Source organism: Cottoperca gobio, chromosome 6 (genome assembly GCF_900634415.1).
Source record: "Cottoperca gobio chromosome 6, fCotGob3.1, whole genome shotgun sequence".
In the NCBI taxonomy this organism is placed as follows: domain Eukaryota; kingdom Metazoa; phylum Chordata; class Actinopteri; order Perciformes; family Bovichtidae; genus Cottoperca; species Cottoperca gobio.
The window spans coordinates 17,691,422-17,716,449 of record NC_041360.1 but is presented as its reverse complement, the minus strand read 5'-3'; the positions used below and the strand labels follow the sequence as shown (position 1 = coordinate 17,716,449).

The 25,028-nt window shown below is 40.2% G+C and overlaps 4 protein-coding genes and 1 non-coding gene across 8 annotated transcripts; 3 read left to right on the top strand and 2 right to left on the bottom strand.

The window, feature by feature from the left end:
- Window positions 1-422: 422 nt before the first annotated feature.
- On the bottom strand, window positions 423-4,417 carry kbtbd4 (kelch repeat and BTB (POZ) domain containing 4). 2 transcript variants are annotated; one of them, XM_029434868.1, is made up of 5 exons: window positions 4,316-4,417; window positions 3,037-3,511; window positions 2,813-2,954; window positions 2,406-2,512; window positions 423-1,850 (listed from the first exon to the last, which is right to left on the bottom strand). In XM_029434868.1, the coding sequence occupies exons 2-5, from the start codon at window positions 3,496-3,498 to the stop codon at window positions 990-992; spliced, it is 1,572 nt and encodes a 523-aa protein (XP_029290728.1). In that variant the 5' UTR covers window positions 3,499-3,511; window positions 4,316-4,417; the 3' UTR covers window positions 423-989. The 2 variants fall into 2 exon arrangements, with proteins under 2 accessions (XP_029290728.1, XP_029290729.1); XM_029434869.1 differs by lacking the exon at window positions 4,316-4,417 and adding an exon at window positions 3,907-4,234.
- Window positions 4,418-5,087: 670 nt separating this feature from the next.
- LOC115009402 (protein FAM180A) lies at window positions 5,088-6,058 on the top strand. The gene is made up of 3 exons (XM_029433361.1): window positions 5,088-5,351; window positions 5,540-5,613; window positions 5,714-6,058. Exons 1-3 carry the CDS (start codon window positions 5,285-5,287, stop codon window positions 6,056-6,058), a joined length of 486 nt encoding a protein of 161 aa, XP_029289221.1. The 5' UTR covers window positions 5,088-5,284.
- A 171-nt stretch (window positions 6,059-6,229) lies between these two features.
- On the bottom strand, window positions 6,230-11,138 carry ddb2 (damage-specific DNA binding protein 2). 3 transcript variants are annotated; one of them, XM_029432916.1, is made up of 11 exons: window positions 11,018-11,138; window positions 10,782-10,938; window positions 10,599-10,708; window positions 10,215-10,406; window positions 9,892-10,037; window positions 8,689-8,788; window positions 8,325-8,502; window positions 7,887-8,032; window positions 7,368-7,523; window positions 7,234-7,279; window positions 6,230-7,131 (listed from the first exon to the last, which is right to left on the bottom strand). In XM_029432916.1, the coding sequence occupies exons 2-11, from the start codon at window positions 10,912-10,914 to the stop codon at window positions 6,887-6,889; spliced, it is 1,452 nt and encodes a 483-aa protein (XP_029288776.1). In that variant the 5' UTR covers window positions 10,915-10,938; window positions 11,018-11,138; the 3' UTR covers window positions 6,230-6,886. The 3 variants fall into 3 exon arrangements, with proteins under 3 accessions (XP_029288776.1, XP_029288777.1, XP_029288775.1); XM_029432917.1 differs by having other exon boundaries at window positions 9,892-9,980; XM_029432915.1 differs by lacking the exon at window positions 9,892-10,037 and adding an exon at window positions 9,256-9,422.
- Window positions 11,139-13,313: 2,175 nt separating this feature from the next.
- Window positions 13,314-24,575, top strand: kif23 (kinesin family member 23). The gene is made up of 22 exons (XM_029434829.1): window positions 13,314-13,458; window positions 13,750-13,816; window positions 14,747-14,875; window positions 15,527-15,632; window positions 15,754-15,890; window positions 16,062-16,183; window positions 16,270-16,437; window positions 17,615-17,727; window positions 18,030-18,151; window positions 18,647-18,749; window positions 18,832-18,911; window positions 18,994-19,113; window positions 19,209-19,368; window positions 19,903-20,064; window positions 20,180-20,346; window positions 20,440-20,613; window positions 20,916-21,119; window positions 22,729-22,962; window positions 23,167-23,255; window positions 23,345-23,423; window positions 24,030-24,101; window positions 24,195-24,575. Exons 1-22 carry the CDS (start codon window positions 13,445-13,447, stop codon window positions 24,264-24,266), a joined length of 2,694 nt encoding a protein of 897 aa, XP_029290689.1. The 5' UTR covers window positions 13,314-13,444; the 3' UTR covers window positions 24,267-24,575.
- Window positions 17,853-17,949, top strand: LOC115010343 (Z30 small nucleolar RNA). The gene has a single exon (XR_003832457.1). It is a non-coding gene; the product is annotated as a Z30 small nucleolar RNA (small nucleolar RNA).
- Window positions 24,576-25,028: the final 453 nt, after the last annotated feature.

Sequence of the window (25,028 nt, the reverse complement as noted above, 5' to 3'; positions counted from 1 at the left end):
TTCCTATTGGGAGTTCTTATGGAGGCGCATATGTGCCCCCAGAAACCCCCACCCCTCATCTTGGCGTCAGCAACTGATGCTTAGAATAGTTCACAAAGTCTGACATGTTACTGGGCTTGGGTTTCAGCTGCACAGCCTCCTGCGACACATCAATGGGATCAAAGTTTTGGCCTCTCTGTAGTAGCTTTCTTTCCTTTAACTCCCCTTTTCCTCCCCCAAGGACAAAACTGGCACCTTTACCACCTCGCCATTCACAAGATGCATTACCAATTCAAAGATAAATACTGTAAGGAGGTATGTCTTTGTTGAGGCAAAGCTTTCAATAGCTACACAGCAACAAAGCCCTTTCCGAATCCCTCGCTGTATAATTGCAAGAATGAAAGATTCTAAATCCTCGGTAATAAACACTAATGATGAGATAGTTAAGGCATAAAAAGGGTTAAGTATATTTTATATTTCTGTTAACAGTTTCACTTGAACATGTACATCAAAAAATACAATCTCAAGACAGAAAAATGTAAAAGTTAGAAAACATCCCCGTTATCATGTTTCTGTTTTCACATCCGAGTATATTTAACCTACTACATCATGACACATTTATTCACACACAAGATACTGAACGATGGTTTATGTTCAGTGAAGTTTTAACACTGACGTTGTTCATGCGTGTCAATAAACAAGCAATGCATAGGAAACAATGTCGATTAGTTCACCACTGGATACAGCATCACTACAAAAGGTTTGACTTCTAAGCCAAAGGATCCACAAAGAGACGCATTAGAATAATACAAGCGAGTGTCACACACCGCCGAACTGTTTCCACTGGCCTGGTGGTGAAGTCAGAATGGAATGAGTGACACGAAAACCAGCTGAGTAAATACATTAGGAGCAGATGTCTGAACGGTGAAGTCATGGTCAGTTCTCCATCTGTCGTCCCTGATTGTCCGTAGCGGCCGTGCGGACCACAGTGTGAACACCCAGAGGACGGTTTAAGCTAAAACAAACTGCCAGTTTGTGAGGAGGATTTTTATACTTCTGATAACGGAGACGACGGACGTGGCCGGGTTGAACTTTAACGTGTTTGCGTCGCCTTTCTTACATTTGTCCCTGAAGACATATATGCAGCCGTTACAGCTGGCCACCTTCCACAGTGAAGGAACGCAGCTCCACACCTCAGGGAAGCGCAGGCGAGTGAAGCTCTCCAGCAGAGGGTTGTAGCACACCAGGGAGTCTCCCTCTGCTACGATAAAGATCACGTCCATGTGGACCGCAGCGTGCATGCAGCCTGCGAACGGCAGCATGTAAGGTTTGATCTGGCACTTCTGGGAGGCGGTGTCGAAGCACTGAATCAGTCTAGATGGCTTAGTGAAAAAGTCCATGTCATTCTCCTCCCCTCCAAGCAAGTAGATGGTACCGCCCAAGTTAACACCAGCAGCCCCGGACACTGCAGTATCCAGCTGGCTGGTCTCTGTCCACATGTTGTCCTTCACCGTGTAGTAGATGACGGCATTAGAGAGTGTGTCCTGCAACGTTTTTCCTCCTAGTGAGTAGATGGCGTCCTCAGTAGAGACAGAGACCATGGTATGGTGGAGGCGGTCTCTGGGCAGTGGGGCGCAGCGCTCCCAGTCCATGGTGTGCATGTTGCACTTCCACATGCGGCGAGGGATGGACCCCCCCACCACATACAGGTCTCCTCCGTGTTTACAGGCTGCAGTGATCTGATGGCATAAACTGTTCTGGCCGCTCACACTGATCGCATCGTCCTCGTCACAGTGAAGCGACACGGCCAGGGAGTGAGTCCGCGCCTCCTCTTTCCCAATCAGGTAGATGTGGACGTTCTCACCAATTTCCTGTAAACATATAAGATAAAGGACACAGCAGAGATAAAATATAATAATAATTACAACATGCATAAAATGACAAACACTCTTGTACATGTGTGATAAGGCCACAGACCCGGAGCCAGGTCTGGCAGCTTGTGCTGTTGCTCATAGAGACGTCTCATTCGATATATATGGACATCTAGCTCTCCCCCCATTGCACAGCCATTGGGCTGACGGGGGGGAATGTTTCCTTTGAAGTTGGAAAAGCTCAGATATACGACTCGATTAATAAATTCCAAAAAGTGTGGCAACCATTCCTGGACTATTTTAATGTCTACACTACAAGAAATATAATTAATGCATGTAAAAGAAAAACATCACTTTTATATATATATATATTAAATATATTTTTAGCAGGCTTCATTTATTTATTTTCTTTGTAATATTTCTAACAAATATTTATTTATGTTTTCACTCTTGGTGGGTCTCCCAGGAGGAGGGGGGGTTGGTGGGATGCAGATGTTGAAATACTGTAATAAAAACATTTGAATATAAAAACAAAGATTAGAGCACCCTCTTCACCTTGAGATTTTCTTGGAGGATACAAGAAAACTCCTCTCTCTCCACCTTGTTTTTGTTTATCCATGACTTGATGGCCACTGTTGGATTTTGGGAGCTCGGAACTCCATCTGAACACAAACAAACAAAAAGCATTCATGAAGTGTGTTTTTCTTTTATTTATTTATTTATCCATTTTTGCCTTTTATTGGACGGTCACTCATTCAGAACCAAACCAAAAGCAACAGGGACATATATGATCTTTTGCGGGAGGACTATACGTGTTTTATATGTTTTAGCTCATTACAAATTATGTAATATGGCATCACTGCTAGCCATTATGATTTTGCTAGCCGTAATGTAAATAGTAAATGTGAAAACACAATTTCGGACATCATTGCACATAGTGATGGGAGAGCAATGGGTAATACCTTTTATGATGTCCAAGAGCAGACAGAGAGGCAGATTGAGAAATTCTTCAGTATGATGCAGCTGGGCCAGGTGGATTTTAGCACAATGCTTGGCTGCAGTATACAACTCCTGGTCACTGTGTCTGTCTGCAAGCCACATCACCTGGGAAACAAACATGCAATCATTAAACCGATACTACACAATTATGATTAAGTAGCAGAGACTTGTGAAAACTGTGAATCACCTGCAGGCAGTTGTTGACCTCTACTGTCCGTGAGAGGAAGCGGGAGCATTCCTCAAACAGTGCAGTCAGCTGGTACATATCTGCCATCTCATAGGTGTCCTGAAGCTCCTCCACCCTCAGTTTAATCGTACCGTGGTAAATGTAGTCAATCAGCAGCTGAAAGACGGTAGCACTGACATCCTTCAGCTCAATAGAGCGGTTGTGGGATTCTTTGAGGTTGGAGGTGAACATGGAGCGGAAGAAACTACTCTGTGCCGAGAGCACCAGCCGATGCAGGTGAAATTCTTTGCCGTCCACCGTGATGGTGACATCAGCGAACAGGCTGTCCTCCACACACAGGTCCATGATGCTCTTCACCACCCGGCTGGAGTGGGAGCGGTCGGTGAAGGTGTATCCAAGGAAGTAGTTCTCCTCTCCTACAGAGCCTCCCACACTGAGGCCCCCCTCCTTGTTGGACTCCATCTTTGCTGCTCACCTGACAAAGTCACCAAACAGCAGAGCATCCAGTTACACACAGTTGCCAGTTTATAGTCATAGTGTTCAGTTGTTGTTGAAACTTTTCTAGATGGTTGATTGTAGGCTGACTGATACTGGAGGCCGATATGGAGTGTTTTGAAAATCGGATAACAATATATCAACAAATAATAATATTACTATTATTAACTAATATAATTTCACAACAATTGTGTTAACATAAGAGAAACAAACTTTTTAATTAAAGAAGAATTTTCCTTTTTTATTTACATGTAACCACAATATGTACCTTAACTTGTCAGTAGTCTTTAGTGGACAAACTATGTAATGGTGACTATTTCTAAATGAGGTCAAACACATTTAGGCTTTTCTGTACTGCAAGTTCTTGTTACTTACAAAAGAAAATCAACATAACCATCATGGAGGTAGGATTTAGGCAGGACTGCTGTATTAGACTGCATTAGTTTTAGCTAGATATTATCAAATTAGTGCATATCGTTATAATATCAAAAACACAGAAGCAACTGCTCAAACGTTTGGTTATATTGCTATAAAATGAGCTGATGAAACATGTTTATAGGTTAGTTAATGTCCGCGGTTCATACACAGATGTGTAACGATCGTGCCTGAGAAGCTAACAGTAACTAACGCTGCACGTTGTTTACGGTTAAGATTAGCTAGCTGGCTAACATTTCCTCGAGTCACAATCAAACCGTGAAATCGTGGAGGTAGAATTATAACTAGGACTGCAAATGAGACAAAATAGTCATAACACTTTTTAATGACTAGTAAACAATCGCAGTACCTTTATATCACTACTTCAGCATCCAGGAGCAAGTGAACTCTTCACCGGAAGTAAATAAACTTTCTCATCTGTCAGAAACTCGCTGGTATCAACTGGTGCTGCTGCCCCCATGTGGCGGAGCTGCGCTACTACAACTGTCATGTAAATAATGCTGTAAACACAGCTCATAAAATATCATTCGTTAATTTGACTAAATAAGTGATTTTGTTGTTTGTTGTATACAATTATAGTTATATTTTTGTCCATCTAACAGATTCTTGCATAAAAGGGTTAATAGGATAATAATATCTGTGGATTCTGTAGAGCACAATTTCATCCAGTGTGAATTAGTGCAGGAATTCTTGTTATCTTTTCACAGATGGCGAGAGTGTGATGCTTTTTGTGTTGTTTTTATGAAGTAGTAACATTTGGAATTTGTGGTAAATAGTTTTATTTTATTGGGTTACTATTTTATTCAAAGGTTAAAGGTTAAGCCTAGAATTAACAAAGGGAAAAAATACCTAAATCTACTTGCAAAATCCTGCAATAAAATGCCCTAAGACCTCCTTTTTTGGACATATTTATGTTGAGAAGGACCCTTACTCTTAGTTAACTGATACTGACTTCATGAATGATTGTTTTTATTTATATTTTGTATTGTTTGCATGAATGTAGTGAGAAAATGCATAATTCAAGTAATGGCTAAAATGTTTGTTCTTGAATTAGTCAGAATAAAGGGTGGAAAAGGTTAGTTGCCTCTTTGAACATCAAGTTCTGCTACTGTAGCTCAAAGTTCTGCATGCTGTGGATGAAAATATGTTGCTCTCTGTTCTGCATCACAGCCATCTGGCTTTTAGTCCCTTTTTTTCCAAGGTGGAAAAATTAATGGTATTCAAGTGGAGCTGCTTCTGCCTGGATTCACAAAAGTGAAGGCGAGGAGAGAGGTGTGCAGTGTTTTATCTGTCGTCCACCAGAAGAAGAAGAATACAAATGAAAATACAACTTAAAATTGGCCTTAAGGTCATTTTATGGCTTTCGTTTGAGCAAGTGCTGCAAGGTAAGTACAAACAGAAGATCTCCTAACAGGACTGTGATGAGGACAGACATGTTTAGGTTGTTATATAATGATAAAGCATGCACTGATCAATATGCAGTAAACAGCATAACAAGGTTTCAGTGTAAGCACTGACGGTTTCTCTGCATTTAAATGATGTTACAGTTAAACTTCAGTATTTTCTTCTGTAGAAGTGGCTGCAGGCACAAGTCCAATTTCTCAAAAAACTGGCTCATCAGTGTCTGATGCAAACCTGATGTTTGAGGTATTTCAACCGAAGTCCACATGCAGTTCAATCAAATATTTTTGCCATATTTCACTTGCAGAGAAACTGATGCTTTTATATTTTTCTATCCTGTGTGCAGTTCTTGCTGGGCGGGGTGGAGATCGACCGGGACAACAACATCGTCCTGCTCGACAAAGAGATGGCATCGATGAGGTCTGGGCGGGCTTTCCTGTCTCAGATCAATGACAATATTCCCAGAAGTGTGAGCTCCATGGTGCAGATGGAGACAGCACTGAAGGCTCAAAGGAGGCTGCTGACTCAGGATCAGTTTGATGGTCTTGTCCTGAGCATGGTGTATTCTGCCCAGCAGGCCAAGCATCAGGAGAGAAAAGACTTACAGGAGGCCTGGAGTGAAGTTCTTCTCCAGCTGGCAAATTTCACAGTTCATGAGCTACGTGGAAGTTATCTTTTCAGTTATGCATGATACGCAAACTGCCAGTGTGTATGAGATAAAGGTGAACGGAATAAATAACTTGCCTTAAATCTTTCTGTAATGTGTATTCATAATAACACATGTGGTTAAAGATTAGTAAAATATGAACTCAGTCACGTGTGAAACATGTTTCTTATTATAGTGCAGTAGAAAAACACTTTATACAAGAACATCTGAATTTATTTTTTAAACATTTAAACAATCCCTGAAGTTAGAGACACAACGAACAGTAAACAAAAGGTATACACGTGGATTTTGAACCCTCTACTGCAAGAATTACATAAAACATTGTTTTTTATTACAGTTGCAAAATATCTGAAATAACAAAATTTATATAAAAATACATTTTGTTTTCCTTTTAAATGTAATAAAAAGTAGAAAACAATGGTCTCAGAGTAGCCTATTCTCCTTAGTCAATTAAAGTCCAATAGGTTGACAGAGTCACATATAGTTGCCATATGCCATAACAAATAAGAAATACGTTTTACAAAAAAACACTGAACAAATAGAAAGCTTTGGGAGCCCTCGGATCATGACCTTCTCAGTGTCACGTGGCCATGGAAAAAGGAATTGCCGACAGGATGTCCTGCTCATGTGAAGTGATCAATTATCAAAGTAGAAGACACCCTTTTCACAACAAAACATTAAAACATGGATTTTATATTACTGCTTTTTAGTAAAATTGAGATAAGGGAATTGTTGCTATATGGCAACACCATGCAGTAGAGCAAGGGTTCTCAAACATTTGTAACCTAAGGCCCACTTCTCTCTGAGGTCCACCTGAATATCTGCAATACAGGGTTCACACTATTATAGAGTTCACTTCTTCCTCATCTGTGCTTGTTTTTGTTTCGCGCTCCCGGTCTTGGTCACCAATTCTTCCAGAGAAACCAGTTTCTTCTTGAGCTTTGCATCCACAGCAGGCGCTTTCCTTTCCCTGCTGGAGCGCTGCCGACTCCTCTGCTGACCTCTTGCACTGTCCACCGAGGTAGAGGTGTCCTCCTGCGCTGCGTCACTGTCACTCATCAATGACTTGTTTCTATCCCAGACCAGCACCGTCACACCTGTGAGTGGACATTAAATAGCTTTAGTGACACACCTCCTCTCACAAAACTGGTTTGGTCAGATAACACATTGATCATTAATGTGTTTTTGAAAAAGCTCACCCATTCCAGATCCAATCACGTCACCCATTGGACTGAATTTGTTTATCTGTAAATAAATATTTCTTTGTGTTAAAAAACACGGTTTTCATGTATTTATGGTTTTTTTCTCAGTGTTTTAAAAAAAACATACTCACAGATTTGATCCCTGAGACTGTGGGATCTTGCAGCTGACACACGAGCTCTGCTGTGTTGGAATTATAGATGTCGATGGTCCTCTGATCACCGGGGCAAACGCGGTCATCGGGGTAGCGGCCTGCCACTATTAGGTCATAGACAGGGTGCCATGCGGCCTACAGAGAAATAATTGATTAGAATAGATAGTGTTAACAGATCACAGAGATTCAGCAGATCCACCAGAGCAACTTCAAGCAGCAACTATAAATGTTCCATTCTGCAAAACGTCTTTTGCTCAGACAGCCGTTTCTGTGAAAGGAACAAAGTCCTGGAACACTGTGGGACAAAGTACACAGAATTAAAAAGATATTGCTTCCCCCGGCATGTCTCTTCAAGAACCACCTGGTCCTTCATCATCTACAAATGTATTAATGTCTGTGTGCGTTTGTGAATTATGATAAGTTAGAGAAGGACATATACATACATATATATATATATATATATACATATATATATACACATCTAGAGAAGAAACAAACCTTGATGGGCGTTAGATGCTGAAACTGTCTGTGTGGATGTTGGATGATATGTTGAGGCTTCGACCAATCAGAGGACGAGTAGATCCGGATCTGGTCGTACTGATCTGTGGTGAGCAACTTGGAGCAGTCCACTGGGTTGAAACAGGCTGTGAGGAGACGACAGTAACAGCTTTACAATATAATATAGATTTTCTTTACAACTGTACAAATCATGGTTATACACTTCTTTTGGGTTCTTGTCTATCTTTTAATTAAGAAGAACTGACAAAGAAATCTCTTGCATCTAACACAATGATTTTTAACTTCACAAATACTTGTATTATTTATATTAATAAGAAACATGGATGGCTTTCAAAAGTCAGGACTTACCAAATAAAAAAACAAATGTAGGTAGCAAAACTTAATTAAGGAAGAAAGAGTTTTGTGAATGAGTTTCACCCGAGTTGACAGCTTTTTCATGAGGCATCTCGTGAAGGAAGCTCTTCTTGTCTTTGATGTTCCTCAGGTCCCAAAGTTTCACCGTGTGGTCGACTGATGCCGTTGCCAACAACCAATCACAACGTGGGTTGAACTCTGCATGGGTCACTTTGGCTTTGTGTAGCTTTTCACTGAAAATCTACAACATCAAAACACAACAAAATGCAAGAACAATTCAAATACACACTTAGATTCATTACAATATGTGCCTGTTTGAGAAATACTTCTCTTTAGTGGCCAGAAGAAATCACAGGCTCTTTGCCGTCTCATTAAAATACAGTAAAATAACTAAAAATCAAACACTCTTTGGGGAATGAACACAAACCTTTTGGCCATCCAAACCCAGGAGTACGAGCTGTCCCACATTGTCTCCTGTCACAAGCATCCGTCGACTTACAGACACATCGACACAGCAGTACCAGTAACTACACACACACGCACACACACGCACACGCACACACACACATGACCAAAGTGAGTTTACTGGATAAAACAGATGAGAAATTAAACAGGGATGAAGCTAAAGATACCAAAGTGTAAAACTAAATAGTAAATCTATTCTTTTTTTAATGTGTAGATTCATGATACATTTTATTAAATATTCTACAGGATGAGAGTTAATTAAATATCTATAATGAAATATTCCTCATCATTGCTGTCCAGTGATAACTATTTTTATTTTCTCTTTTTTTTTTGTTTTCACACTGAACGTTGCTCTTAGGCTAAAAACACATCTAGGAAATGCAGCGTTACAAATCTTAAAACAAAGTTTTTTTTTATTTAATGAAAAGCTGAAATGTTAGCGAGCATTATACGTTCTCATAGCAACACAACATTAACAAGATCACACCATCGGTTTTCTGAGCATCAGTCTTCTTTGCAGTTTTCTCACCAAACATTGTGGTGATCGTGGCCACAGTCTCGAATTCTGGACAGAACGGTGGGTGTGCGACCCTCGAAGCTCTGCATGGTCAGTGTGCCCTCCCCAGAAGCCACATACACTTTGGAATTGTCTGTTGGGCAAAATTTCATCCCTCCAATAAAGTCTCCTGCTCCGCTCTGTGCACAGAAACACAAGTGCAGGCCTATCAAAAGGGCAGTCGATTGACAGAAAACTAATTTCCAACAACTTTGATAAATCGATTAAAATCGCAAGAAATTTCTCATGCAGAAAATATCATATATTGAGATTCCCTGCATTTCTGTTTTATATCATATTACACTGAATATATTTGGGTTTTGGACTTACAAAACAAGACATTTAAAGATCACCTTGGACTTTGAGAAACTGGGATGAACATTTTTCACTAAATTCCTACATTTTATAGATTAATCGATTATTATAGATAATGTAAATTAACCGATAATGAAAAATAATGGTTAGTTGCAAGTTATCAGCGAAAGACCACTACACACATGTTCAGCATTAAAACAATGAGGCCCACTGATAGAAAGACTGATGCTCAGGCTTACAATCTACAACCCTTTTTGATTGTAGCTTACAGAGAACAAGGGGACTAGCTCTTACTTCCTTATGTCTGTGTTGGCAAACACTGTTAGAGTTGTCCCATTCAAATCTCGAAGTGCTGTCACTCCCCGCATAGACGAGGTAAACAGCTGAGTGGGATTTAACTGGTTAAACTTCATGTCTGTGACTGAGTCTCCAACCCCCATCTAAGCAGAGAACCAATGAAAGTGTGTCGTCAACTAAATCTGATTTGCAGTTTTTAAATTAATTACAGCCTCAAAATGTAACTGTCTACAAATGAATGCATAATTTAAAACAAGCTTTTTATTTTTTTTATTTTAAGTGACCAAATGTCATTTGGCTGGAAGCAGGAAGTTACTCACCCCTTGAAGAAAGGTTTTCTTCGCAGGCACCTCAAAGTCCCACAGATATATGTCACCACCCTTGGATCCCACAGCCAGACTGGTGAGATGAGTGGGATGCCACTCCAGACAGGTGATTCTGCGGTCGAAGGGGCTGGTAGCACCGTGGAAATGATAGGACGACAGCGAGCGAACAAAAGGTTCCTGAAGACACTGGACGAAACAACAGAGTTAAATGTACAACTGCACGCTGGAGAGTTAATCTGTCAACGACTATACATTTCTACAGAACAGAAATGATGCACACTTTTCATGCATTATGCACAAAATGATAATAAGAAGGAACTTTTCTAACATTCACATACATATTATGGCATTACACTCTGTGCAGCCTAAAAGTCTCACCTGTCTCATCTGTGAGTGAAGACTTTGTCCCAGAGTGTTCTTGTAAATGTAGTGCAGGATGCTCCCATACCCTCCTCTCTTCTGGACTCCTGTAGACTTGACAGGAGGCCCTGCAAGACCAAATAGTTTGTCATGACAAGAACATTTTACCTGCAACGTACTGAAGCTGTCCTCTCTGCACACCTTGTTTGGATGTTTCGCCATGTTTTCTATCTCGTAGTTTTTTGGAGAGAGTTGGACCAGAGTTCTCCCCGGCTCTTTTCCTCACTTTACCCTTTGATTCAGATGCATCTGCAGACTTCTGTCTCGTTTTCATTTCTTCTTCCTAAAAGATGCACGCCTGTACAACACAACACAGAGGATTTGACTCGAAACTTACTCATCTATCTGCCACAATAAGGTTAAAACAGACTGCTTACCTGTGAGACTCAGTGTTTAATGCTGCAGTTTGAAAGCAGCAACTCCAGTGTTTGCATAACAGCGCAGCATGTCACACGAGAGCGTTAATGGCTGCCCGTCTGTTTTGTAACTGTGGTGGTATTACAGCATGTGGACGCTAGGTGTCGGTGTTTTATCTACCAACGACCCTCATTGGACGCCATGTTTGGTGTTCAGGTAGGACTACAAAAGTAGTCTAGTTAGATCAGCTTTCAGTTGCGGGGCTTTATTTATGATTTTTAAAATATTATTATATAATGTGTTTATATAATATATAATATAATTATATATTATATAAATTATATAATAATAATAATTCTTATTTTTGTTATTATAAATAAAATAGTAACACACTAAAGTACTTAGCCTACTTATATTATATTATTATATACGATTCTTTGTCTCTTGCTCGGAACCTCATCGACATTCGCAGTTGATGCACTTGAGCTGAAGCTTGAATCGGACTTATCAGAAGCAGAGGAAAAAGGACCATCCGGAGAACTCTAAAGAAAAAGAAAAGATATTGATAATTTTATTCTGCTCAGTGAGGTGTTATTGTGAGATGTGATTATACTGGTCTTTTTTATCTTACAATCACCTGAGAAAACTGTCAGCACCACGTTGCCTCGTCCAATGAGGTCTCTGAATATTTTTGTATTAACTTCTGTCTCTGTTGCATCCTTGTATAAAACTTTCACATCAGGCAAAATCTCTCAACGACTGGAAAAGACAGATCAGACTGAATGTGCTTTGAAGTAAGCAGTTTCTTGCCACAAAGCAAATTACTTTTCCTGTACACACACAGACACAAAAATACACAAACTGACAAAGAGGGACACACCCTGAAACAGACAGACACACTAACACAGACACACAGACTGACACACACAAACAAACAAACACACACAGACACTGAAAGACACACACACACACACACACAGAAAGACACAGACAGACACTCTAACACAGACACACAAATAAACACACACAGACACAGAAAGACACACACTGACAGACTGGTACAGACAGACCCTGACACAGACAGACACACTCTAACACAGACACACAAACAAACAAACACAGACACAGAAAGACACACACTGACAGACTGACACAGACAGACACTGACACAGACAGACACACTCTAACACAGACACACAAACAAACAAACACGGACACAGAAAGACACACACTGACAGACTGACACAGACAGACACTGACACAGACAGACACACTCTAACACAGACACACAAACAAACAAACACAGACACAGAAAGACACACACTGACGGACTGACACAGACAGACACTGACACAGACAGACACACTCTAACACAGACACACAGACTGACACAGACACTGACGGTAAGAAAAGCTGAAGTAGAATTACACACCTTTTTCATTGAATTGTAGAAAGTCAAACTGTCGTTCAACTGCATCCAATTTCACATACTTGTGCTGTTGTCTGTACTTCAACATTTTTACTGAAACATACAAGAAAGTTTGACAAAATAAATTGAAATGTAAATAGAACAGTAAAACACAAAATAACTTAATACAGTGAAGGCCCAGTCTTACGGACAACTAGACAAGTTCGACAAGTGAGCCATTGTATGCATGTTGAGACAGGTTTCTTAGGGACTCGCTGATGTTAAGCCGTCCTAAATGTAAAAAAACACCATTTAGGACCAATAGTATTTTATTGCAGCTATGAATTTTAATATAAGCTAATTCATAAAACATTGTTGAGTGAGAACAAAATATATGATTGCACAATGGGTGGGCGATATGGCCAAAATCATGGTATATGTGAAAAATAGAATAGTATATTCAAATATAAAATAAGTGTTTTATTTATTTAAATTAATTAAAAACAACAAGAACACACATACAATACAAAATAGAAATCCGACACTATATTAAAACCAAAACTGTATGAAATTGAAACATTACATGAACTGAAGAATATGTAATTCAGTAGAAATGTATAAAGCCTTAAATATGTTTTTTTTTTGTATTTCTTTAAGTTATGTTCTTATGTTAAGTTTAGTTTGAAGATGAGTGTATGGCCTAAACATGATTAAAAAAGAAAAGTAATTGTGAAAATTCCAGTTCTCCTTGTTGCTGTTCATTTTTGTTTGCATGCTTTCTTAGACTTTTTTTTAACGAATCAGGTTATCTGCTATTATTGGTTTATCTGATGACTGTTACATATTTTACATTTCTGTAGTTTCCACAAAAGGCTCGGAGGTGAAGGCGGAAACACGTGTCTGCTTGTTGTGAAATCTGATTGGCTGTTGCCGGCTCGTTTTGAAAAACTCGTCTGGTTTGAGGCGGAGGGAAAGTTCAAAATTGTAGCAACAGGAACGGTAGGAACAGTAACAACATCAAGAGGAACAGCGAGCTACAATGAACAGACAAGTGTAAGTAACATTATCATTATTCTTTATTTCGTAATTGCGTGTAAAGTTCATTACCTTCAAGTACTATGCTAATGCTAAATGTCGTGTTACAGTTTACCGGCTTCTCGACGGAATCTAAACAAGGAAGGTCGAGCTAACGTTAGCTAACGTTAGCTAGCTTAGCCGTAACGTTGGCTGGGGGATAATAAGCCGTCTATCCAGAGCCTTAGTTTACGCTTATTCGTTTACTGTAATGAAAAGCTAACGCTAACAATGTACTGTGCTAATGAAATGTGATTTATTTTCTTCTAGGAAGAGTAAAACCCCTCGTAGGCTTCCTCCAAAAAAGCCTTCCAGTAACCAGAAAGACCCTGTTGGGGTGAGTGATTGTTCAACAATGAGCAAACAATGATTCACCTACAACACACACCGTAGCATTCATTACTTTTGGTATGGGCTATGTGAATGTTTGGCAAGTTGTAGTTAAAAGGTAAAGCTCGTTAACCGCCTGATATTGCCTGATTTGTATTACATTTGAATGAATGCTGTGTTGACAAAAAGTGGGTCATTTCGAAACTTCTTAAAACACGCATGTGTTGCTGAAAAACTATTTTGCACTGATGAGATTAAATGTTGCTTTTAATTAAACAAGCTCTTTTTATTCATTACATTTTTATTTTTATTTTACTGCTTATGAATGATTGAACACTTCTCTGTGGACACATTGTTTTTAAATGTAGCGAGAAGACAAGTGTGATTAAATGAAATAGAAGTGGATAATTGTGTTAAATACATTCTATTAATTAATCTATTATCTATCTATCTATCTACTATTAATCCCTCATAACATCTACAATTGAAAATAATTAATTTTTTTAAACTAAAATAGAAGTTAGAGTTGCCGGATCTGCTTTGTCCCATGTCTCAAGAAATACTGACTAGTTAATTGTTTTGCCAAAAGACGCAATGAATTATGTAGTAAGTTTATTTATATAACACATTTTAGTAATGATACAAGTGCTTCACATAAAACACCAAGACATAAGCAAACACAAAAGTCTTCAATCTAGATTTAAAAGAACACAATTGCATGAGACCTGCGTTTGGGTAAATTGTGTTTTGCTATTTTTCTTGATTTTTTTATTTTATTTTTATTTTATTTACAAAAGGATTTTTTTCAATCTCAATATTACTTGATGCTTTGACTGTCTTTGTTGCAACCGTGCCAGCTAAGCATATTGAATTGGTCCATCAAATCTGAACTTTAGTTTGACTTTGAATAATCTTGTCCTCCTGTACTTTTCCTCAGGTGTACTGCCGTGTACGGCCTCTGGGTGTGGAGGATGTAGAGTGCTGCATCGAGGTTATAAGCAGCGCCACCATCCAGCTGCACGCCCCTGAAGGCTTCAAAACAAACCGCAATGGAGAGTACAAAGAGGTAACCGATCTTGTGAACCAGGAGAAGTTATAGTACTTAAGGGTAATAGCAGAGGTATTTGTAATCCTTTTTCGAAACGATCATGTACATTGGTGGTGGTGGCCTAGTGATATGGCTTCCAAATACAACACCAGATGTTTGTGAGTTCAATACCTGTAGTTGGTTCACTTTAAATCACTCTGGATAAGAGCGTCTGCTAAATGACCTGTAATGTAAAAAAAAAAAATACATTAATAACTGTCTAATTTAAGTGAAGGATACATTGATAATTGTACACAGTGTTGGAATAACCAGTCTGACCGCTGCAGGAAGAAAGGACCGTGGTGTTCAAAAACTATTTAAAACAAAAACACAAACGGGACATTCCTTAATTATGATAAACATGGGGAATGTTGCTTATTTGAGTCAATCCCACAGACACAATTCTGCTGCCATAAATACTCTGTGGTGTTTGTTTGTCTTGAGTAGGAAACAATGGGTTTAGGGGTGATTGCTACGGAAAGCTGCAAAGTCAGAAAGGATTGAGACACAAAGTAGCACATTGTTGTGTTTTTATGTGTTTGTTGAACAAAAATATACAATGAAGCCAGCCATACTTTTTATTGTAAGATGTATTTCCCCTAAAATATTCCATTTTATTTTGCTTCTCAGACGCAGTATTCCTTCAAAAAAGTCTTTGGGGTGTCTATATCTCAGATAGAGCTGTTTGAGCATGTTGCCAAACCTCTTGTCGACGACCTCATCCATGGAAAAAATGGTAAGAGTACCGGCCAGCTCCAGAAGGAAACTAGTTATTTTTCCAAAAAAATAACAGTTTAACTCTTGCCAGCTGCCTGATTTGCATACTACACATTCATAATTCTGCTGTATTGTTGCAGGTCTGCTCTTCACGTATGGGGTCACAGGAAGTGGAAAGACGTTCACCATGACTGGCTCTCCAGGCGAGGGTGGACTTCTACCTCGATCACTCGATATGATCTTCAACAGTATAGGACCCTACCAGGCCAAAAGATATGTAAGTAAATGTTTAAGAACAGTGTTAATTATCCTTTGTTTGTTTTTGTGTCTCCAACTCTTCTGCTATATCGGTTAATGTATTCACTGTGATTAATCATTGATATCCCTAATACTTTGATGTCTTTACATTTATTTACCTTATTCAATTCCTTGTTGTTTTTATCTCCAGGTTTTCAAGACTGATGACAAAAATGGCATGGAGGTCCAGAATGAAGTTGATGCTTTGTTGGAGCGACAAAGGCGGGACAACAACTTGCCTGTTCCTAAATCAGCATCATCATCCTCCTCCAGGTCAGTCTGAGTCCTGTTAAACACCCGTGTTCTGCTACGGTGTAACTGATGTAGAACATGTAAGTCACTACTTTTTTTGTTTTCAGACAAAAAGATCCTGAAATTGCTGACATGATTAAGTTAGAGGAGGCTTATAAAACTGATGCTGTGGATGAGGACAGCAGCTACAGTGTCTTCGTCTCCTACATTGAAATCTACAACAACTACATCTATGACCTCCTGGAGGAAAATCAGGAGGAGGCAATCAAACCGAAGTGAGTCCAGCAAGTGTAAAGTGAAAGGAAACGTGACGCTGATTCACTATTCAGAGTCGGAGGCATTGAACCATTTGATTTAGGGTGTAGTTGTTTGTTCAAGGTAGCTGGAAGACAATTATTGTATTTTCTTTTTACTAGGTGGAATGGAGGCACACCTGTGCGCCAGAACACTGAGTTCATGTATGTGACGAGTGAATACTCGAACATCATCAGACTAGTAGCCTGATTTAAGATGTACTCTCCCTGTTACACAGAAATCTGCAGTCTACATAGTAAATAGAACTTCATCAACGCTGGAGACATTTTCAAACTTACAAACTTCTTATACTTAAAAAAAATCCAATCTAGTTGTCACAACTAGTGGGGATACAATACTGTTTAATTATTTTATTTATGGATCTACTAAATGCACTACGCACGTCTTATTTCTATCATGGTCCAATGTTGGAACCTAATTTTTGAGAAATATAAACACAGTTATGGTTAAAAGACAAATGCTGCTGAAATGATTAAAGAATTAGTAAGTGCAGCTACTTTAATGATTGATTTGATTAAGTGTTTTTATTATTATTTTCCAGCATGTTTATTGTGGGCATTCACTCTTGTTTTTGTCTTTTCTGATAATTTGTTTTTGATCAAATGATTAATCAATTGGACCTGATTATGTCTGTTAAACACAAAATAATGACTAATTGAACATGTAATGAAAAGAATCATTAGTTGCAGCCCTAAAGCCAAAGTTCTCAAATGATCAGAAATAACACACGCCTTAATAAAATACTGTCAAATTGGTAAAACTACAATTTTAAAATAAAATGGTCTGGTTTGAAAGAGTAAGTATTTATAACTCAGCAACCAAAAGCTGACACCCGGAGCCGCTGGCCGCAGGCTGCACCAGCTAATGTCTCCAGTGTTGATGAGTGTTCATTTAGTCCATACAATCATGACATCACCCCCTGCTGCTTGTAGTCTTTGTTGTGGCAAAACTCCTGAATGTCCTTAAACCGGCTGTCTGTTGCTTTGTATGGCGCTTCATGATTGTCACTGATTTATTTCTTCATGGCTGGAATCAAGCAACATTAATACCCGCCCCCCCCCCCTTCCAGATGTTTGATGCATGAAAAATTAAATTCCATGTCATCAGTGACTTAACACTTTTATGTTCTCAATGTAGACCACCGCAGTCTAAGATCCTCCGAGAGGATCAGAATCACAACATGTATGTGGCCGGTTGTATGGAGGTGGAAGTCAAGTCTGCCGAGGAGGCATTCCAAGTATTCTGGAGAGGTGAGTTGTTATAAGGTTTACGTTTAGAAAGCAAAGAGTCACATTGAAAGGCCGTAACACGCCATTGATGAGTCTGTCTTTGATTTCTGTTCGGGGAATAAAGAAAGGAATGCTCATGAAATACTTTGCACTGATGATCGTGGATCTTACTGACCTGGCATTGCTGGCCTCTGGGCCGGCTCTGGCCAGGAATTGATCTCAGTTAATCTTCTCTCTGAGCAGGTCATGTGAGAGTTTTGTGGCTAAAATAGTTTAGAGTAGTTGAACTTGGTTAAAAAGTCGCCTATATTATGTTGTTCCAGGTCAGAAGAAGAGGAAGGTTGCAAACACCCGCCTGAACAGAGAGTCCAGCCGCTCCCACAGCGTGCTCATCGTTAAACTGGCTCAGGCTCCTCTTGATGCAGATGGAGACAACATTCTCCAGGTCAGCTGAAGCCAAATGTCTGCTCCCAGATTCATATTTGGATGAATTATAAGCAGTGTTGGGATGGGTATTATAGGTTACAGATTACTGGTTACTTTTGAAATTACTTTATTAAATGAATGTTACTAATTACTTTTTGATTACTTTTATAATAAATGTTATAAACTGGGCAATAAAGCTGAAATGTCCCACAAAATAAGTTTTAAACCATAAAAACTTTTATTGAAAGTTCTTCAATATAACTTGAATTAACATTGGAACAGAGCAAATATTATAGGCTACATACGTTTTTACAGAAAAGGAATATATTCTGCCCCTTTTGTAATAGCCGACCTTCTGATAAGTAACTGTAACTTAATTACATATTTCTCTCGTTACCTGAATACAATTGCGTTTATTTTGTAATTTAATTAAAGTCGCATGTAACCATTTTTACCAACACTGATTATAGGCACCAATTCTGATACTGAAGTATTTTCTGATCGTGTCTGTCAGGATAAGAACCAGGTGACTGTTAGTCAGCTGTGCCTGGTGGACCTGGCAGGAAGTGAGCGCACCGGCAGGACCGGGGCAGAAGGCACCCGTATACGTGAAGCAGGTTTGTTTCCAGAAACATAAAAAAAACCCAGCATTTTTTGCTGAAGTTCTTATGAGAAATAAATGACATTCTTACCTCGCAGGTAACATTAATCAGTCACTACTGAATCTGCGGACGTGCATCGAGATACTTCGAGAGAACCAGATGTGCGGCACAAACAGGGTACGAACCACCTGACTGAAGCTGAATCCTGTCATCACATTTACTGATGAACAAAGCGGGTAATGTGCGTCTTCTCTTACAGATGGTCCCCTACAGAGACTCTAAAGTAACCCATTTGTTCAAAAACTACTTTGACGGAGAGGGGAAAGTCCGAATGGTTGTCTGTGTCAATCCCAAAGCTGACGACTACGAGGAAACCTTGGTAAGTTCCTCGGCACCTTTGTCCCTTAAGTCATTTAAATGAGCCTGTGAGTTACGTTCTGTCGGACACACGAAAGACACGCTCTGTTTGTCCAGCTGGTGATGCGGTTTGCAGAGCTGACCCAGGAGGTGGAAGTGGCTCGGCCAGTGGACAGGCCCATCTGTGGCTTCACCCCGGGCCGTCGCCATAGAAACCAGGCCTTTAAAGAGGAACTGTCGCGCAAGCTGGACGAGCGTGGTGGTCCGATAGACAGAGGTAAGTAAGACTGGGTAATTATGAGGCTTTACTAGAGTATCATGGATGGATGGATGGATGGATGGATGGATGGATGGATGGATGGATGGATGGATGGATGGATGGATGGATGGATGGATGGATGGATGGATGGATGGATGGATGGATGGATGGATGGATGGATGGATGGATGGATGGATGGATGGATGGATGGATGGATGGATGGATGGATGGATGGATGGATGGATGGATATAACGTTTTAATATATTATAACAAAAAAACTAAAAACAAGAATGCTCTAGAGTAGACGACATGAATATTAATTGCAGTAGATGCAACATTTAAAGCTCGGTAAGGGCATTGTCCACAGAAAAGTCATTAGAACAGAAGTGCTCCACTTCCATTTGCTGAAACAAATCAAGCAGTCATATACTTACCTTCTTCTTCTATTAATGCATAATGTCATTAGACCTCAAATTTAAGAAAAATATACACCAGTATCTTCATATTTGGGCCAATGCTGTATTTGTATCAACTATCTCCTTTTCCTTTAGACTTGCCCTCTGTTACAAACCACCTGGAGCACAGCCTCCCACCTCTTCCCTCCTGTGAGTTGACCGACCGCCACGATGACATCACCCTGCCCAGGCTGATTGAAGCTCTGCAGAACAGACACAGGATCAGGCAGATTATGATTGATGAATACAACAATGCAGGTGCCTGCTGACAAACCATCTCAGCCCTCACCTCGCGGCTTTGACTGTTCATGTTACTTTGAAAAGTTGGATTTCTTATCTTGGCTCTCATGTTCTCTCTTTCGTGTTATTTTAGCCAACAGGATGAAGTCCATGCTTCAGGATCTGGACAACAGCCTAATTTCCAAAGATGATTTCATTAATGAACAGAATGGCAAACTGGTGGAGAAGGACAGAATCATCCAGAACAACAAGATGGAGATGGAGCGCTTGGAGAAGAGAAACAAGATGCAAGAACACAAGGTGACAAAACATTCTAACCCCCCCGGAGACGGCTGGTTTGTTTGGTAGATATGTTGCTCAGTTTCTTAAACGTCCAACATGGTTCTGTTTCAGATTGACATCCTGCAAAAAACGACTAAAATCTATGAGGGAGACAAGCGTTCACTGCAGTGCGAACTGGAAACCAAAGCCCAGAGGCTGCAGAGGGAGCTGTCTGAGAAGAAACGCATGGAGCAGCGCATGAACGGAGTTGTTACAGACACTCAGTACAAGTGGGAGAAAGAATGTGTGAGTTACTCCTCATATTTCAAGTTTTACGTACTTGTGTAGGTTAACACGGGGTCAAGGATACAATGAGTTCTATCGGACGAGAGAACTGTCAGCTCAGCGACTCAAAAGGCACTAATCATATACAGATAAAATTACAATGCGATGTAAGCTAAGACAGCGTGACATCAATAACCTGTAAGTGACAAAGTTTATCCAACAGTATTACAAAAGGAACGAGACGCACGTTTGTAATGTCTCAACTTTCACTAAGTCTACAGTCAGTGGTGTTGAGCTCTAACGTCATGCCTCTTGCTGTGCAGGACCGACGCGTTAATGCGATGCAGCTGGAGATGCAAAACAAGCTCTGGGTGAAAGATGAGAAACTGAAGCAGCTCAAGGCCATCGTGACGGAGAGCAAGACTCCGGGTCGTCCTGATCCTCCACCGCGTCAGACGCAGCTTCAGCGGCCCTCCAGAGAGGAACGCCTCCCGGCAAAGAGATCGGCCTCGCCCTCCCCTGTCCCCGTACGTTGTGTTGATGATGCACATCTAGAGCACCTGCATAGCTCCTGAATAATTAATCTTTTACTAAATATTGTTTGTTGACAGGATGGGGGCAGTTAAACTGAATTCTGTCCTTTCAAAGTTAACAGCTTTTCCCTGAAACTAATATTTTCCTCACCAAAAACTACAAATCCCAATGTGATGGCCGTAGATGAATTAACATCAAAACATTTGTGTGTGTGTGTATATAATGTAGTACAGGGCATTAGTCCTGCAGCAGTTTAAATACTGCTGTGAAACTAAATTTACAGTTTGGATTCAATTCTTGTTGCATTAGAGTAGGGCTGCAACAACTTATCATAGATTCATCTATAGATTAAGTGATAGATTTTTTTCAATTACACAAATGTTTAGATGAAAAGGTGTCATCTACAAATGTCCTCAAAGAAAGCAAATCATTTAGTCCACACACAAATATCCACATTTCCTTCTGCCCAAAGTGACTTCATGAGATGACTCTTTGTCCGAACAATCCAAAATCCCAAACCATCTATCGACTAAAAGTTGCAGCTCTAAAATAGAAGCCACTCTTTCACACAGTCGCAACAAAAATGTAACCTAATCCTCACAAAGGTCAAATGTATTTCAAGGCTGTTGTATTGTATTGCATTAGGCTGTGCACATTTCTGCTCCTGCTACTGTAACATTTCTTTCTCTGTACTAAATGTAACAAACTGCATGTATGTAATTGTGCAGTCTTTCCACTTTGCTTCCTAGTGCCATGTTGACTCTCCCCATGTCAGGCCAGGGCCAGTCAGTCAGTGCCACTAGAGTTGAGGAGGTTGACATGAACCTGAGGCCCGCCTGCCCCGTCCCCAGCAGCAGTAGCTCTCCGTCTGTGGCTAACTGCGTCTCTACGAGCAGCGGGTAGCTCAGGACAGCAGGCAGGGTTATCATTCTCCTAGTACACCCACAAGAACGCCGTCCCCAGCAGGCACCTCGGCCAGCCGGGCCAGGAGGAGAGCTCTGTTAAAGGCTAGAGAGGAAGAAGAGGCCAACTTCCCTACATTTGATCTAGACCTGATCTAGACCTATGTGAGAGAAGCTACAGGGTCAGTGAGTTAGCTACAGGAAGTTGCTTCAGGTCTTATAGTGAAAACTAGTTTCTCTGAAAAGGCTTTAAAAGGCAAAAGAAGTACGATTTTCCTTTTTGTATATAGACAAAAATAGTCCCTCTCATTCAGGACGTTTCTTGGCATCAACCTCTATAAAAACGTAGCCACCAGGTGCCAGATCATAAACACGCATCCAACAGGAAGCTTTGAAAACGATGGACAAATATAGCGAAGAGAAATGCTTGTTCCAAAACTAAAGTGAATCTGAGGTTGGCTTTCTCCACTGCCGAGCACTGCAACCCTCGTTGAGCCACATAGGCGTGTCTAACTTTTAATGTTTGTAAACCGCAACTCCGACATGCCCTTTTTTAAAGTGTGATGTCGATTATCTTTTTCTCCACTAATCCCAAATGTGTGTTCTTTACAACTGAAGACCTCCCCAGCCATTAACCAGTGTCCTGATGGATCATTTTCCACTGTTATATGCATGTATTAATTGCTTCTCCGCTGTGTAGACGACGGCACCAGTGCGGCCGCTGCACCGTCGCTCCCGCTCTGCTGGTGGGGAGAAGTGGGTGGACCACAAACCCTCCTCCAGCTTGGACCTGGGTACAGTTTTGCAGCCAGTCATCCCAAATTCCATCCAGGTGTCTACACCGAGTGAGAAGGCCCTGTCGAAGTGTGACAGATATGTGCTAACACACCAGGAGGTGGCCTCTGATGGCGAGATACAGACCAAACTTATTAAGGTAAGGTAAAAAAAGAAGTGAAGTGAAGCCAAAGAGCAATTAATTCAGATCATCTGTCATCGAGCATGTTCCTGTTGGCTGTTCTAGTTTGAAATGACCAATAGTGAGGGGCTATTTTTAGACACAGCAGAAGCTGCTCAGGGGATGTTTTATTCTTCTTTATCATTTAAAGTTTTATTGGCTATCAACTCACACTTTTTTCAGGGGGAAGTTATTAAGACCAGAGGAGGAGGACAGTCTGTCCAGTTCACGGACATCGAGACGCTGAGACAGGAGCTCACCACAGTCACAAGGTAGCAGCCGACAGCCATTTATGAGCTGCAGATTATCCGGGTGTTATAATGATGTTTCATTAATTGTCCCTTTGCATTTGTGTCTGAAGGCTCAAAAGAAAATCTTCAGAAGGCACACCTGCCAATGGAGATCGAACCGATGGAGCTTGGCCCGATGTGGAGACGAGGGTAGGATGATAATATTGATTAACCTCCAATAAACTACCATCGCATGCGTGTCTTGGTTTAGAAAGTAATGCAACAAACTTGCATTTGCACAGAAGCCAGATGGCCAACTTAAAACCCGTCTGAAGATGTCTCGTTCTTTTAGTTCTTCCTTTACTGAAGTGGAGCCCACAATTTAATCTTTCCATGAGGACCTATAAGAACATAACATTTATTTTAACAAGACTTATGCACCAGGTCCAACAAAGTGATTCAATCACCTGACCATGTGTAGTGATAGTGTGTTACACATGTTTAAATATGGTCATAAACAATGCAGCACAATACAACATCAACACCAATACAGAACTGAACATTTTATTGAAGGGCTCCTGAATTGGGTTGCAAATCGACCCGATTAAGATTATTTATATTAAAAAAAAAAGCACTTTATGAATGTATCTTAGCTTCAGTGCATGTTGTTTTTTATTATTTAGCACTCAAACATTACACAACTGTTAAAAGGCAAAGACATTTAACAACAAGTGTTTATCTTCATTGTGTTGCTAAGGCATCTTTCAGATAAACAACACTTCAGATTTGAGTCCTAATTTGTCTTTGTGTTCGCAGTGTTCTGTGGCTGATGGAGATGAGGGCTGGATCAAACATGGGTCCTGGCTATGCGCATCATGGGATCACCAAGTAAGCTGTCATCTTTTTAGATCACATCTGAGAATAGCATTTCCTTTGCAGTACACGGTGCAGTGTTTTGATTTGAACTTTCTTCTTTCACAGGCGCAGAAAACCCTAAAAGCAGCCGTCAGCTGCTCCAGTGATCACTCCCCTCACCCGGCTGTTGTGCAATAGTCTGAACTTTTTATATTTAGCTCTAGCGATAATATTTATACATTTTCCACACTTTTATATATGCAAAAGTGTATATACATGGGTCACCAAAGCTGTTTTGTAAAAATATTTGATGTTATCTTTGAACCAATAGAAGAAACAAAGTGATTCAGTCGGTGGCAAATATTTAGTTCCTGTGGTGCTGCTGCTGAAAAGAGTCTGTTTGCACATTTATGTGTAACATGGTGTTACTTGGCACATGAGTGATTGTAAAGCTGCCACAATATTAATGTCTGCTACATACGATTTGTGTGCTGAATTATATTAAGTTTAAATTATTCAGTTCTTTTTCAATTTCTTTCTTTCAAAAAAATTAGCTTTTGCCACTGAACCTGCTTTCACTGTACACTCAGGAATAAAATTCCTTTTGAAGCACCAGTTTGTCGTGTACACTAAATTGTATACAAAGCAAATGTGACAGTTTAATGCTCCATGCAGTTTAACAGCGCCAGGATCACTCTTCAACACTAGATGGCAGCACAGTACCGCAGCACATCTCGCATGTGGAACACGGGTTCAGTTGCACTGCAGGAATACTTGATGACTTACTGCTATGAGGCATCCCTCACACCGCACTATTCTGTAAATATGTTAACAATATGAAAAAGAAATGCTAACTTGACTGTGCTTCTCTTCGCCAACATTCATTAAGTGTCTGTAATCAGTTGTAGCATCTGCTTTAAAACAACAGATTAGCAGTCAGGAGAACTGTTAATAAGGAGA